General features: G+C 40.5%; 1 protein-coding gene across 1 annotated transcript in view; it reads right to left on the minus strand.

The window, feature by feature from the left end:
* Positions 1-322: 322 nt before the first annotated feature.
* Positions 323-13774, minus strand: part of ANKUB1 (ankyrin repeat and ubiquitin domain containing 1) — a 44375-nt gene continuing 30923 nt past the window's right edge. Inside the window, exons 4-5 of the mRNA XM_006876365.1 lie at positions 8058-8172; positions 323-1259 (exon numbers count right to left, since the gene is read on the minus strand). Of these exons, the coding sequence (XP_006876427.1) occupies positions 323-1259; positions 8058-8172 (1052 nt within the window). The remainder of the gene's footprint in view (positions 1260-8057; positions 8173-13774) is intronic.

Below are 13774 nucleotides of genomic sequence, written 5' to 3' on the forward strand. Positions count from 1 at the left end.
CCCAGCTGTATTTGTTGTTACCTCTCATCAAGTCAGCCCCCACTCATGAAAGTTTCATTCACAATGTGATCAGATTTTTTTAAAAGTAGATTGCCAGATCTTTCTTTCCAGTCTGTCTTAATCTGGAGGCTCTGTTGAAACCTGGTTCATCATCATAGCAACATGCAAGCCTCCACTGACAAATGGGTGGTGGCTGCCCTTGAGGTGCATTGACCAGGAATCTCTTGCATGGAAGGTGAGAATTCTGTCTGGAAACCACCTCATTCCATGCATTCAACCTGTCCTATGAAAGACTTGCCCTTGTAAGCTTAAAGAGAAAACGTTACCTTGCCACAGCTAAGCAGTAGATTGCATTCTCCCTTGTAGTCTTCCCATTGTGCTTTGAGAAAGACTTGAGGGAGGATCGTAGTGAAAAAACAGCACTGGGTGATGCATAATAAAATGATGGGTGTGAATACCCCACTTTTGACACTGAAGGGAGGGGAACTTGAGGGAGATATGCATTTTTTATAAACTTTTCCTTTCTTCTAGCTGTATCAGTAATTTTTTTCTGATTTTTTTCTTGATGCCTTTGTAATTCAGAGAATTTATTTGCATCTACCAGTGGAGGGAACATGAGGGTTTTTTCTCTTGTGTTCTGTTGAGAAATTGCCAAAGGATTCACAGCTTTTTTGCTTGTAGTTTGTCCCTTGAGAGGTGATAACTGGCATAAGGTGCTTTGTGAGTTCTTGTGCCCATACTTATACCAGCTTTGGGAGGTCATTTTCGGTTTGGTGAAACCATCCACCATGACAGTGTCTCCAACTCTTGCCCCAGAAATCCTTGCTCGGTAAAGCTGACTTTTGTTAAGGCTGTGAACTCTGAGGACCCATTGTTTTATTTTGATATAAATTCTCATGGGGACTGAAATTTTCGGAAAAGAGACGGTGGACCACATTTTATTCAGCAAATATAATACGCAGTCTTTATGCTTGTGTTTAAGTGCGATGGTCAGGGGAGTTTGTCCTGCAGCATTTTTGCATTCCAGGCACAGTGTGCTGCAGTTGACAAAGGCCTTCAGAATCAGGAGCTGGCCTGATTCTGCAGCTGCATGAATGGGGCATTTAGAGACATCTGCATGAAGGGCTTCATGGCACCATGCTCGGTAGGGGTGAACACCAACCGCCTCATTGGGCCGCACACCCTGCTTCAGGGCCCATTCAGTGAGTTCCATGTACCCATAAAATGCAGCGATGTACAGAGCCACCCTTTTCTGATACCTGTGTGAATGAAATAAATAGGAGCAGAGGTGATTAGTAGTCAAACAGACAAAAGTTGTCATGCTAAATACTCAGGAGACATTCTAGTTAAAATGTTCATTTCTTCCTAACTTTTACCTAAAATATCTTCAGAAAAGGCCAGCAGTCATACACTGGTCAAATTGAACCGGATCTGTTTTTATACATTATCCTATTGTTGTTAAATGCGGTGGAGTCAGTCCCAACTCATAGGGACCTATGTAGGGTTTCCAAGGAGCAGCTGGTGAGTTTGAACCACTGACCTTGTGGTTCAAACCAGCCTTTCGGTCCAGGGCTTTATTCCACAGTGCCACACCAGGAATCCACATTATCCTACTATTCACATGTAACTCATCCAACCTAATTTCCTTGGCATTGTCATTTTTCTTATGGAAATCAAATGCTCAGGAAAAACATAATGCTTTATATTAAATGGGAAAATATTTGGAAAATGTAGCACATTTTTTAAAACGTAAAAGTTTTATATGTATGTCTTTTCTAAGAATCTTTATTTTCTGGCTCCTCACTATACTGCTACCCCAATCCAAGCCATCATCATACCTCAGGCCATCACTTCCACTACCTTGGCTCCCTCCCCATTCTCTTGCTTCCTTTTACCCTCTTTCAGGCCCCTCCTCACTCAGCACTGAGAGCTGTCTTCTTATTTCACAAACTGGAGAGTACTTATCTATCCTATGGTTCAAACCCTCTAGTCGCTTCCCATTACATTTAAATCCTAACTGCTTCCCTTGGCTTACATGGCCTCCCATCCTTTGGCCTCCTCTCCCACACCCATCATGCCTCTCTTCTTTCACCTCACAAGCCTGCCGGATGTCCCTCCAACACTCCAATTTAACTTAGTCTTGGGGTCTTATATTTACTTTTCCCTGTGCCTATAATGCCTCTCCTCTGATCTCCACACTGGTTGCTTCTTCTAATCACCTACTTAGAGGCCTACCCAACGGTGCTAGCTAAAAGCACACACACTCCCATGGAAACACATCTTGCTATCAGAAATTATTTGCTTCCTTATTGTTATCAGTCCTTCCCACCCAACCCCCTGCCCCCCAATAGACTGCAACTCCTTGAAGATAGGAACCCGATGCACTGCAAGAACCTTAAACAGTTTTTCTTGTTGATGAGATGCCATCAAGTTGGTTCTGATTCACAGTGACCCTGTATAGGGCCAAACCAGGACACAATGACTCAAAAACACCAATTGCTGTCCTGTCGACTCCAGTTCATGGTGACTGTGTATGTGTCAGAGTAGAACAATGCTGCATGGGTTTTTAATGACTTATTTCTCAGAAATAGCTCTCTAGACTTTTCTTTCCAATTACCTCTGGGCAATTTGAATCCTTGCATGCAGTAGGAGGAGAGCAAATATTTTTTGACTAACAGACTCTTAAAATAAAATGATGGGCTCTCAGGGCTTCTGAGCTTTCTTAATTTAAGTGCATATAAAAAACAAATTCTCCTAAGCATCTGTTCTCCAAGAAGTTATATTTGAGGCTTACCAAAATTTAAGAAGTGTATGGAACAAGATTTTGGAAAATAGTTTGCAACTTTATAAAAACTAGGAAGCTGGAAAAATCATCCTGGTGGACCATAAATATAAAACGAAAATTAGTTTAAATAAAGTACCAGTAAATAAGAAAAATTACACTTTTAGGATTCTGTATGGTTTGTTTTTGTTGTTCAGTGCCGTTGAATCGGTTCTGAGTCATAGCAATCCTGTCTGGGGTTTTGAGAAGTGGCTGATGGGTTTGAATCACTGACTTTGCAGCTCAAACTGACCTTGCAGTCCAGCGCATTATCCTGCAGGGCCACACCAGGATTCCATATGGTTTGTAGAGAAGTAGTTAATATGACACGTCTACATTTGAACAGGAAGGATTTGTAACATTGTACTAGCATAGTGGTTACCAGTCCGGCTGCTAACCTCAAGGTCAGCAGCTTGAAAATACCAAGCTGTTCAGTGGGCGAAAGATGAGGCTTTCTGTTCCCATAAAGATTTATGGCTTCAGAAACCATATGCAGGGTAGCTATGAATCAGAAATGACTCCATGGCACACCAACACTACCACTGTTTGTGCGGTCAGTATACATGCACGAGAACTATAGTGAGATGGTCCCTAGAAAATAAGGGAAGGGATGCTGGCCTCAGGGAAATAGCTACAAATCAGCATACAATAGGACAAAACGGAGCTACTACAAAGTCACACAATTGCACTGTAACTTTTTGTTGTTAATTGCTCACTCAATCCCTGATTCAAGCAAAGAGGGATCAGACCACTGTCAAAGAATTTTAATTGATTTTTTGGAAGTAAGTCACCAGGCCTTTCTTCCTATTCTGCCTTTGTCTGGAAACTTCACAGAAACCTGTTCAGCATCATAACAACACCCAAGTATCCACTGACAGATGGTGATGGCTATACATGAGATTCATTGGCTAGAAACTGAACCAGGATCTCTCACATGGAAGGTGAGAATTCTAACACCAAACACCCTTCCCCAGTTCTGTAATATAAAGGAATAAAATACTAGACCTAATAAAGAATGTGTCAGGTGAAGACTATTCAGAAAAATGATAGTAAGGGAGGAAAACATGGACAGAGCCTCATCAGGTAATACCCAAGATACACTTGGGCAGGGCATGTTATGTTGTTGTTATATGCCGTGGAGTCGGTTCCGACTCAGCGACCCTGTACAGGGTTTCTGAGACTATAAATCTTTACGGGAGCAGAACGCCTCATCTTTCTCCCGCAGAACAGCTGGTAGTTTCAAACTGCTGACCTTGTGGTTCACAGCCTGATTCGTAACCACTACGCTACCAGAGCTCCTTTGGGCAGGGCTTGCCATCCCCGTTGTAGAGATGGAGGCAAGTTGGTCTGGTATCATCCAGCATTTATTGTATATAACTCACATTCTTGTCTAATTACAACTTTACTATATCATCTTCCCATGTACTTTTCCTGAATGGGAAAAAGACTCTGCCCAGAATGAAATGGGTCTCTGGAACCCTCAGTGTCCCTGGGTGACACCAACAGTTAAGCACTCAGCTACCAACCAAAACGTTGGCAGTGTGAGCACATCTGGGAGCACCTTGGATGAAAAGTCACAGCCTTAAAAATCCTATGAAGAGTTCTGCTTTGCCCACTAGAAGCTGTCATGACTAGGAATCAGCTTAATGGCATATAGCAGCCACAACTGAGACCTTCTTGCAGTTACAGTATAACTGATTAAAGTCATAAATTAATACATTAACATTGTGATTCAGACATCAGTTTATTTTGAAATTTATTAATGCAAGTCAGCATCTCTGCCTTTGACCAGTTTTTTTGTGGTCTGAGAAGAGTTTCCACCCTTTACCCTGCCCCTGCCCCCGCTCACAGGTTCAACTATGAAAATTGTCCTGAAATCAGTGTTTTGGCAACATAGGGATATTACCTCATAGCTTTTCTTCAAACTTCTATAGTTCAATTTGTGGGTCCCAAAAGAACTTCAAGTGCAACATGCTCATGAGTGAATTCTCACATTCTCCTGCAAACCTCTTCCTTTGCTGGGTTTCCGCTCCTAAATGAACAAACCATCCACTCACCCCATTATTCAAAAGGGGGGGCTGGACATCATCTTTATCTTTTCCTTCCTCTCCCTCTCTTCTAAGATCTAATTTGTCCTTTACACTAGTTGATTCTGCCTCCTAAAGATACCTTTCTACCGTCTGTCTATTTACCCCACCTCTTCCAGCACAGCCTGAGTTCAGGCCAGTATCACCTCTTGTTGACCCTGCCTGCCTCTCTTCCTCACACTGCAGCCAGGGTCAACATTCTAAAATACAGGGCATCAAGGCCCTTCCGACCTTCAATGTCTTTCCATTACTTGCACTACAAAGGTCAAATTCCTTTACAATCTTACAGGCACTTACATGAGATTGTCTCATTTTTTTCTAGCCTCATTGTTTTCCACTGAACTCGCTCTCTACAACCTACCACGTGGAACTTTTTCAGTCCCTTGAATATATTCTGTTGTCTCCAAGCCTCTGAGCTTCCATCTTATTTGGAACATCTTCTTTCTTCTTCCTTCCTCCTACTTCAGTACCAATGTTTCAAGTTTCAATGCGAAGTTCTCTTTCTCAGAACACTGTATTGGATCCCTTCAGTTCAGTTAGTTGTGCCTACTATGCGTTCTCATATCACCATGTATTCATGCCATACATCATCACCCATGCTATAGCACTTTTCACATTGACTGATAAGAGTAACAATTGTTGTTGTTAAGTGCCATTGAGTTGGTTCTGACCCTGTACAGGGTTTCCGAGGAGCAGCTGGTGAATATTGGACTGCAAGGTCGGTTTGAACAATACCTAAAGCTTATATCCTGGTTAAGGAACTCTGGTAGCGTAGTGGTTACGAATTGGGCTGTGAACTGCAAAGTAAGCAGTTCAAAACTACCAGCTGCTCTGTGGGAGAAAGATGAGGCTTTCTGCTCCCGTAAAGGTTTACAGTCTTGGAAACCCTGTTCAAGGTCGCTATGGGTCGGAACCGACTCGATGGCACTTAACAACAACAACATATCCTGGTTACCACATGTCAGCCCTCCTTCCAAGTTCCTTCTGATTATTAAGTAATTTAATCCCTGAAACAATTCTTTGAGATAAAGAAAATCCAAACCAGTTGTCATCTAGTTAGTTTCAATTTATGATGACCCTGTGTGTACCAGAGTAGAACTGATTCATGGGGTTTTCATGACTGTGACCTTTCAGAAGCAGATTGGCAGATCTTTTTTTCAAGGTGCCACTGAGTGACTTTGAACCGCCAACCTTTTGGTTAGTAACTGAGCATTAACTATTTGTACCACCTAGTGACTCCTTTATGAGAGAGATATTATTATCATTCCCATTTTAGAGAATAGAAAACTAAGGTACAGGGACATTATAGAACTTGATCAAGTTTACACAGCTAAACATTGAGGGAGTTGGACTTCAAAACTAGGCAAATGGACACATTTTAAAATTCTGCATCCCTAGAAACTAGTGACTTGTTTCTCTGTTTTCCCTACTGGACTGACTGTAAGCTTACTGAGGGCAGTGACCATATCTTCTTGCTGTTGAGTTGGTTGATTCCATTGAGTTGGTTCTGACTCATAGTGACCCTGTATAGGGTTTCCAAGGAGTGGCTGGTGACCTTGAACTTCCAACCTTTCAAACTGATCTTGCAGTCCAGTGCTTATGTTACAGTGCCTCACCAGAACTCTGACCATATCTTATCTATGCTCTAGCCCTAGAATCTTGGACCGTACACACTAATTGCTCAATAAATATTTGTTGTTTGGATGACAGAATAAAAAGAACTTTTAAGTCCCATTTACATTATCTAAGCTCTTAAATTTTATTTAAAGATGTAGATGGTTAAGCAGATGAGTGCTGGACTTAAATTGTTATATTAACTGGCCCAATTCCCAGTTCTGTCCTAGTTAGCTGTGTGATATTGGGCAGATTTCCTAATCTCAGGTTTACTATCTATAAAACAAGATAAAATAGTATCCACCTCATAAAATGATTATAACTATAATATGAGGTAATAAACACAGTAAATCAGAGAAAATATTCAATAAATATGCAGTACTAAAAGTAACACTACAACACAATTCTTATTTAGTAGTATTATTCAGAGCATGGGAAAAAAAAGAGAATTATCACTATTTCCAGATAGAAATTAATTTAAAATATTTGAATGTGTTATATAATTATAAAACTGGTATTCCAACCTGTCACTTGACAGGGTCCTCAGAGCTTCTGGTGAGTGTATGGGCTTCTGTAAAACATGATTAAAGCATAAGGGAACACTGTTCTAAAATGCTGTTGTTAAGGTGCTTTTGAGTTGGTTCTGACTCATAGTGACCCTGTATAGGGTTTCCGAGGAGTGGCTCATGGGTTTGAACTGTCACCTTTATCAATAGCAGTCCAGTGCTTATTCTATAGCACCATTGTTGTGTTGTTGTTGTTAAGTGCCATCGAGTCGGTTCCGACCCATAGCGACCCTGTACAGGGTTTCCGAGGGTGTAAATCTTTACGGGAGTAGAAAGCCTCATCTTTCTCCCGCGGAGCGACTGGTAGTTTCGAACCGCTGACCTTAAGGTTCGCAGCCCGATTCGTAACCACTACGCCACCAGAGCTCCTACCAGGACTAAAATACCACTGAATTAAAATCTGAAGGATAATGCAGCTTATTTATTTAGGCTGCAGTGACACATTCGATTTTCCACCTGCTTCTTCAAGACCACCGTCTTCCACTGTGCCAGCCACACATGCTACATTTTATGCATGGCAAAATTATGAGCACATTTATTAACTGAAGTTTAAAAAATTATATGTGAGTTTAGGAAGAGACAGCCAATGTTTTCAGTCAATCAATTAGCAAGTGCTTTTTCTTTCTTTCCTTCTTTTAAAAAAAATAGTTGAACCAAAAGGATAGCAAGGTACTTATTCTGACAGTCTTCAAAAGCACTATTGAAAGACTGACATCCAGAGACTGAAGTCTTGCACTTAAATAGTCAGTTTCCCAAGTCTACTTGAATTGCAAACTGTCATCAAAGACCGTCAATCCTGGTAATGTCCCTGCTGTATTTCTGCAGCAAATATTCCAATAATAATGTCTAGTTGAGATATTCTAAATGGAAATGCCAAGAAGCAGCACATGCCATGAAATGCAGACTCCAAGTCCTATAAATTAAAAATTTCTTAAATGATTTAATAATATTTGCATTTCTCTCCCATACTTGAGTATTGGTCCTTCTTCTGATAAGTAGCGTTGGACTTTAAGTTTTTGTCCTAGGAGACAACCCATCAGAAATTCCTTCCATCCATCCCAGACGTCCAAGCGAAATGTTGTACCTGTGGATGAAGAGAGGGTCCACGTCATCACTGTCGTTTGACAACCCATCCTGTGTCTAATGATAGCTTTCCCCAAACAGAAGAGTGAGCTAGATGCAAAATAAAAAGTAACATTGGAATGAGTAGACAAGAAAGCTATTTTTAGCTTAGGCATTTATCATCTTGCAAAGGGCATTCAGCTTTTGTGCACCTCCATTTTCTCATCAGTACAATAATTGCATATAATGCTGAAGTATTCATGCAGCTCTCTCAAAATGGTCCTGTGGACATCGATTCAGGGCTGATATATAAATGACTCTGTAAACTAAAGCTGTTAAGTTGGAAGAGAAAACCAAGTTTAGTGGTAGGATAAATGGCCTTCTTGGACCTTTTGGTTACTGGTGGGCTCTAAGAGGAATTGAATGATGCTCACTAGGTATCCTCTGGTTCTACACATCCTGAGATAGCAGCCACTCTGTGTTATCAACATGAAAAGTAATTCAGTTTCTCACTCACATGCCACTCAAAATTCTATCCTCTACTGGCTTCTACGGTACCACATTCATTCCCTTTGACCTTCATGTCTGCTTTTGCCAGGAATCACCTTGATCTTCTGCTAATCTTACTGTACACTTTCCCCTTGGGGAGAAAAATTGGAACTTTTCCACATGAATGCCAAGACCCTGTCTTCTACTCACTCACCTCCCTCTATTCTACCCCAACTCACCTTGCTCTGACCTCCCTGATCTTCAAACATACCAAGACCATGGCAATAATCCATCTCAGGACCTAAAAGACTTGTGTGATGGCTTCTGCTTAAAAGGGCCTTCCTCTAGATTTTCACCAGCTAGGTCCTTCTTGGTTACAAGTCACACTGCTAATCTCAAGGTCAGTAGTGCAAAATTACCAGCCGTTCCGTGGGAGAAAGATGAAGCTTTCTGCTCCCGTAAAGATTTACAGCCTCAGAAACCCAACCAGGTTTGCCATGAGTAGGAATCGACTCCACGGCATACCACCACCACCACCATTTCCTTCTCAAGGAACATTGGTGTCTCAGTGGTAGAGCCCTCTTCTTCCATGCAGGACACCTGGCTTTCGTCCCCAGATTTGATTCCTGGGTTAATGCGCTGGGCTGCAAGTTTAGTTTGAACTGCAACGTTGGCGACTCAAGCTCACCAGCTGCTCCTCAGAAGCCCTATACAGGGTTGCTGTGGGTCAGAACCAACTTGATGGCACTTAACAACAACAACAACAATATACCTAAAGGACAGCCACCACCCATCTGTGAAAGGAGGCTTGTGCATTGCTCTGATGCTGATCTGGTTATAATAGAGCTTCCAGACTCAGACAGACACAAAAATAAGGTCTGGCAATCTACTTCCTAAAAGCAGTCATTGAAAATCCTGTGGATCACAATAGTAAGATCCCATTTTGCATGGGATCACTATGAATTGGGGCTGACTGGAATGCAGCTAGTAGCAAAAGCAACATATCCTTCTCATCATTCAATTCTCAATTGAAATGTCATGTCCTTATAAAGGACCACCTCTTGACCACGATAGTTAAAGCCATCTCTCTCTACAATCTCTCCCTCCATTACTCTTTTTCCTACGACCTCATTTAAACTTCTTGATAGTGCCTATCATCAGTACCAAAAGTAATTTGCCTTGTTTGAGAATTTTGTTGCTGTTGTTGTTGTTGCATGCCTCCACAAAAAAGTAACTTCTTTCAGAAAATGACAGAGTCTGGCACTTGGCACTCAATACATACTCATTGGCTGAGTAGCTGGCAACCTTGGTGATGCTTCATTCACTTCCAAATCTAAATCTCTGGCCCAGGCTTCTATTCCAACCCAACTCTCCTTGCTGGGAATATTGACATCCGAGTGACTGTACTATAATCCCATCATTCTGCAAAACAACTCATCATCTTTTACTTGCCTCCCCACCTGGTTCTCCTTTTGCATTTGGTTTCTCAACTGGTGGCAGCACTAACTTTCTTACTAAGCTAGAAATACGGAAGTGGTTCTTCACCTTTTCCCTTTTCTCATGCCCTACATTTAAACGATGGCTAAGACTTGGCACATTTACCTCATAAACATTTAGAAACTCTGTTTCCTTCCTCCATCTCAGTCAGCATTGCCCTATTTCAGGTTTAGATAACCTCTCCATTAGATCTATTTACAAGAAGCTACCTTTCTTTATACAGGTCTCTATTCTAATGATATACCCTTTCCTGACCAACCATTTAAGTTAATCTCATCACTCTGACCACATCAATTTCTGTTCCAACATTCTGCTTTCCTTTTCTTTGTAGTTCTTATACCATTTTAAATGGAATATTTAAGATACTTAGTTCTTGTTATTTAGATACTTGATGGTGTTTGCTTCTCCCACTGAAATGCAAGCTCTGAGAGGGTAAGGACTTTGCCATGCTTACTCACAGCTCTATCCTATCCTGCTTGCCGGAAGAGAACTTAACTCTTGAATGCTTGGTAAATATTTGTTGAATGAATTTCTGCCTCATTCCCTAAATGCATTCTAGTTGCATACTACCCTTCTGATCACTCATCTGTCCAACCTTCCTGTGTGCACACCAAGCTACTTCTTGCTTGGTGACTCTTCTGTCTGAATGCTTCTTAAGTCCTTCCTCACTGCCAATCATTCATAATGTAACCCTAGCATCACCTCCTCCTTGACTACATTCTCCTCTCACCCCTACAGATAGGCTAAGAAACTGCTTCTCTGGGCTCCCATAGTATATATTGAAACGCTTCTGCATTGAACATACATCACTACTTCAGAATTGCTGGTTTACAAACACTAATCATGGATTAACTCTTTGAGCCAAAGAATCACAGTTTATCCTTTCTCATGGGCACTGTTCTAGTTATATCTCTAGACTGCAAGGAGGCCCTTAGGAAAATGGTGGTTATTGTACAGATAGACAATGATCAGACATGGCGTACATTAGGAACCAAGGCACCTCTCAGACGGGCTGCTCCCCATCTCAAATGTGGGCCCCAGGACCTCTTGCTCATGCTTCTGTGTCTCTTTGTATGTCTTCTTCTCTCTGTACTAACAGGATACCTCTCCTGTCACAACTTTAGCATGCATGCAACATTGGTTTGCCAAGACCCCAAACTGCTTCCTGATATCTTTCAGTTTCTGCCCCTACTTCAGTCAACTTAATTTCTCTGTATTGCCCAATTTGAATTCTTCACAAGACTGCTAATCATAGAGGCTAACATTCGTTGGATGCTTATTACATGCTCGGCATTGTTCTAAGTAGTTCACATGAATAAACTAATTTGAAACTTATGATGATGCTAGGTGATGGATGCATTGTTTTACCCATTTGACAACTGAGGAAACTGAGGTGCTAAGACATTAAGTAAATTGCCCCAGGTTTACACAGTTAATAAATAATGGAACCAGGAGTTGGGCCTATGTAGTTTGGGTTCTGTTTTTATCCTCTATGTTGTACTCCTTCTCCAAACAAAAATCTGTGACAATTGATGTTACTGGACAACCTATGAGTTGACTGCCATTGAATCAAAATATGATAGCCTTAGTAGTAGGAACTGGAGTGTTTTCATGATTTGTCTTTTCCATACATATCCTCAGGTTCAGACACATAGTAAATTGATACTAAATACTTGTTATGGAAGGAATAAAGGGAGCGAGAGAAGGGGGAGAGAGAAAGGGAAGGGGGAAGGGAGAAAGGAAGGTCTCAGTCAATATTTGCAATCACACAAAGCGTCTTTGTTATTGTTAAAGAGCCCTGGAATCAGTTGTGACTCATAGTAACACTAATAGGGTGCTCAATGCTTTAAATCTTTTGGGAACAGAAAGTCTCATCTTTCTCCTGGATGGCTGGTGGGCTTGAACCACCAACCTTGTGGCTCATAGTCCAATGCTTATTGTATGAAGCCACCATGCTCCCCTCACAAAGCATCTAAGTTATGCTTATCTTTGTTAGTTAGACTTTTGCAACATAAATCATAGAATGCTGAAGATAGAAAGATCCTAAAAGACCTGCCCATTACCTGTCCTGTTACATAGAAGAGGAAATTACATCCCAGACAGGCGTGCGAATTGTCTGAGGTTACTCAGCAAGCTCAAATCAGGCTTTAACTATGAACTCATGTCTTCAAGACTCTTTTTTAATATCTAAAAAATCATTTTAGTTGCTTCTCACCTTTTCCTTCTTTCTTTTCTTGCCTTATCTCCACAGGTAGACACATACACATCAAACAAATATATATTATCTTTGCTGGTTCCTTCCTTTCTTTTTTTTTTTGTTATCATATGATCCTTTAGTGAATATTTTCTTTTGTGATTCTTAACATCTGGGCATTCAACAGCACCAATATTGATGTTATCTATGATCAGAACATAGAATGTATGAAGTATGAATCTAGGAAAATTGGAAAATTGTCAAAGATGAAATGGAATGCATAAAGATTGATATCCTAGGTATTAGTGAGATGATATGGACTGGTATTGGCCATTTGGAATCTGACAATCACATGGTTTACTACGCTGGGAATGACAAATTGAAGAGGAATGGTGTCGCATTAATCATTAAGAACATATCAAAATCAGTCATGAAGTGCAACACTGTTTGTGATAGGATATAATCCATATGCCTACAAGAAAGACCAGTTAATAGCACTATTATTCAAATTTATGAACCAAACACTAAATCCAGTGAGTATGAAATTGAAGAATTCTAACAACATCTTTAGTTTGAAATTGATCAAACATGCAATCTATATGTATTAATAATTACTGGTGATTGGAATACAAAGATGGTAGGAAACAAAGAAGAAGGATCAATAGTTGGAAAATATGGCCTTGATGATAGAAACCATGCTGGCAAGCACATAATAGAATTTTGCAAGATCAATGACTTGTACATTGCAAATAACTGTTTAAAGCAACATAAAATATGACTATGCACATGGACCTCACTGGATGGAATACACAGAAATCAAATTGAATACATCTGTGGAAAGAGATGGTGGGAAAACTCCATATCATCAGCCAAAACAAGGCCAGGGGCAGATTATGGAATAAACCATCAATTGTTTCTCTGCAAGTTCAGGCTGAAGAACATGAAAAGAAGTCCACAAGAGCCAAAACATGACCTTGAACACATTCCAACTGAATTTAGAGATCATCTAAAGAACAGATTTGATGCATTAGACACTAAAGACCAAAGACTAGAAGAATTGTGGGATGACATAAAAACATCATACATGAAAAAAGAAAATGGCCATTAAGAATACAAGAAAGAAGGAAAATACCAAAATGGGTGTCAGAGAGACTCTGAAACTTGCTTTCCAACGTAAAGATGCTAAAGCAAATGGAAGAAATGAGGAGGTACAAGAACTGAGTAGAAATTTCAAAGATCAGCTTAAGAAGACAAAGTGCAATATAAAAAAATTTGCAAAGACCTGGAGTTAGAAAACTAAAAGGGAAAAAAGAACATGTTCAACATTTCTCAAGCTGAAGAAACTGAAGAAAAAAATTCAAACCTCGACTTGTGGTATTGAAAGGTTCTATGGGCAAAATATTGATTGATGCAGAAATTATCAAAAGAAAATGGAAGGAATACA

Source organism: Chrysochloris asiatica, unplaced genomic scaffold (assembly GCF_000296735.1).
Source record: "Chrysochloris asiatica unplaced genomic scaffold, ChrAsi1.0 scaffold00376, whole genome shotgun sequence".
In the NCBI taxonomy this organism is placed as follows: domain Eukaryota; kingdom Metazoa; phylum Chordata; class Mammalia; order Afrosoricida; family Chrysochloridae; genus Chrysochloris; species Chrysochloris asiatica.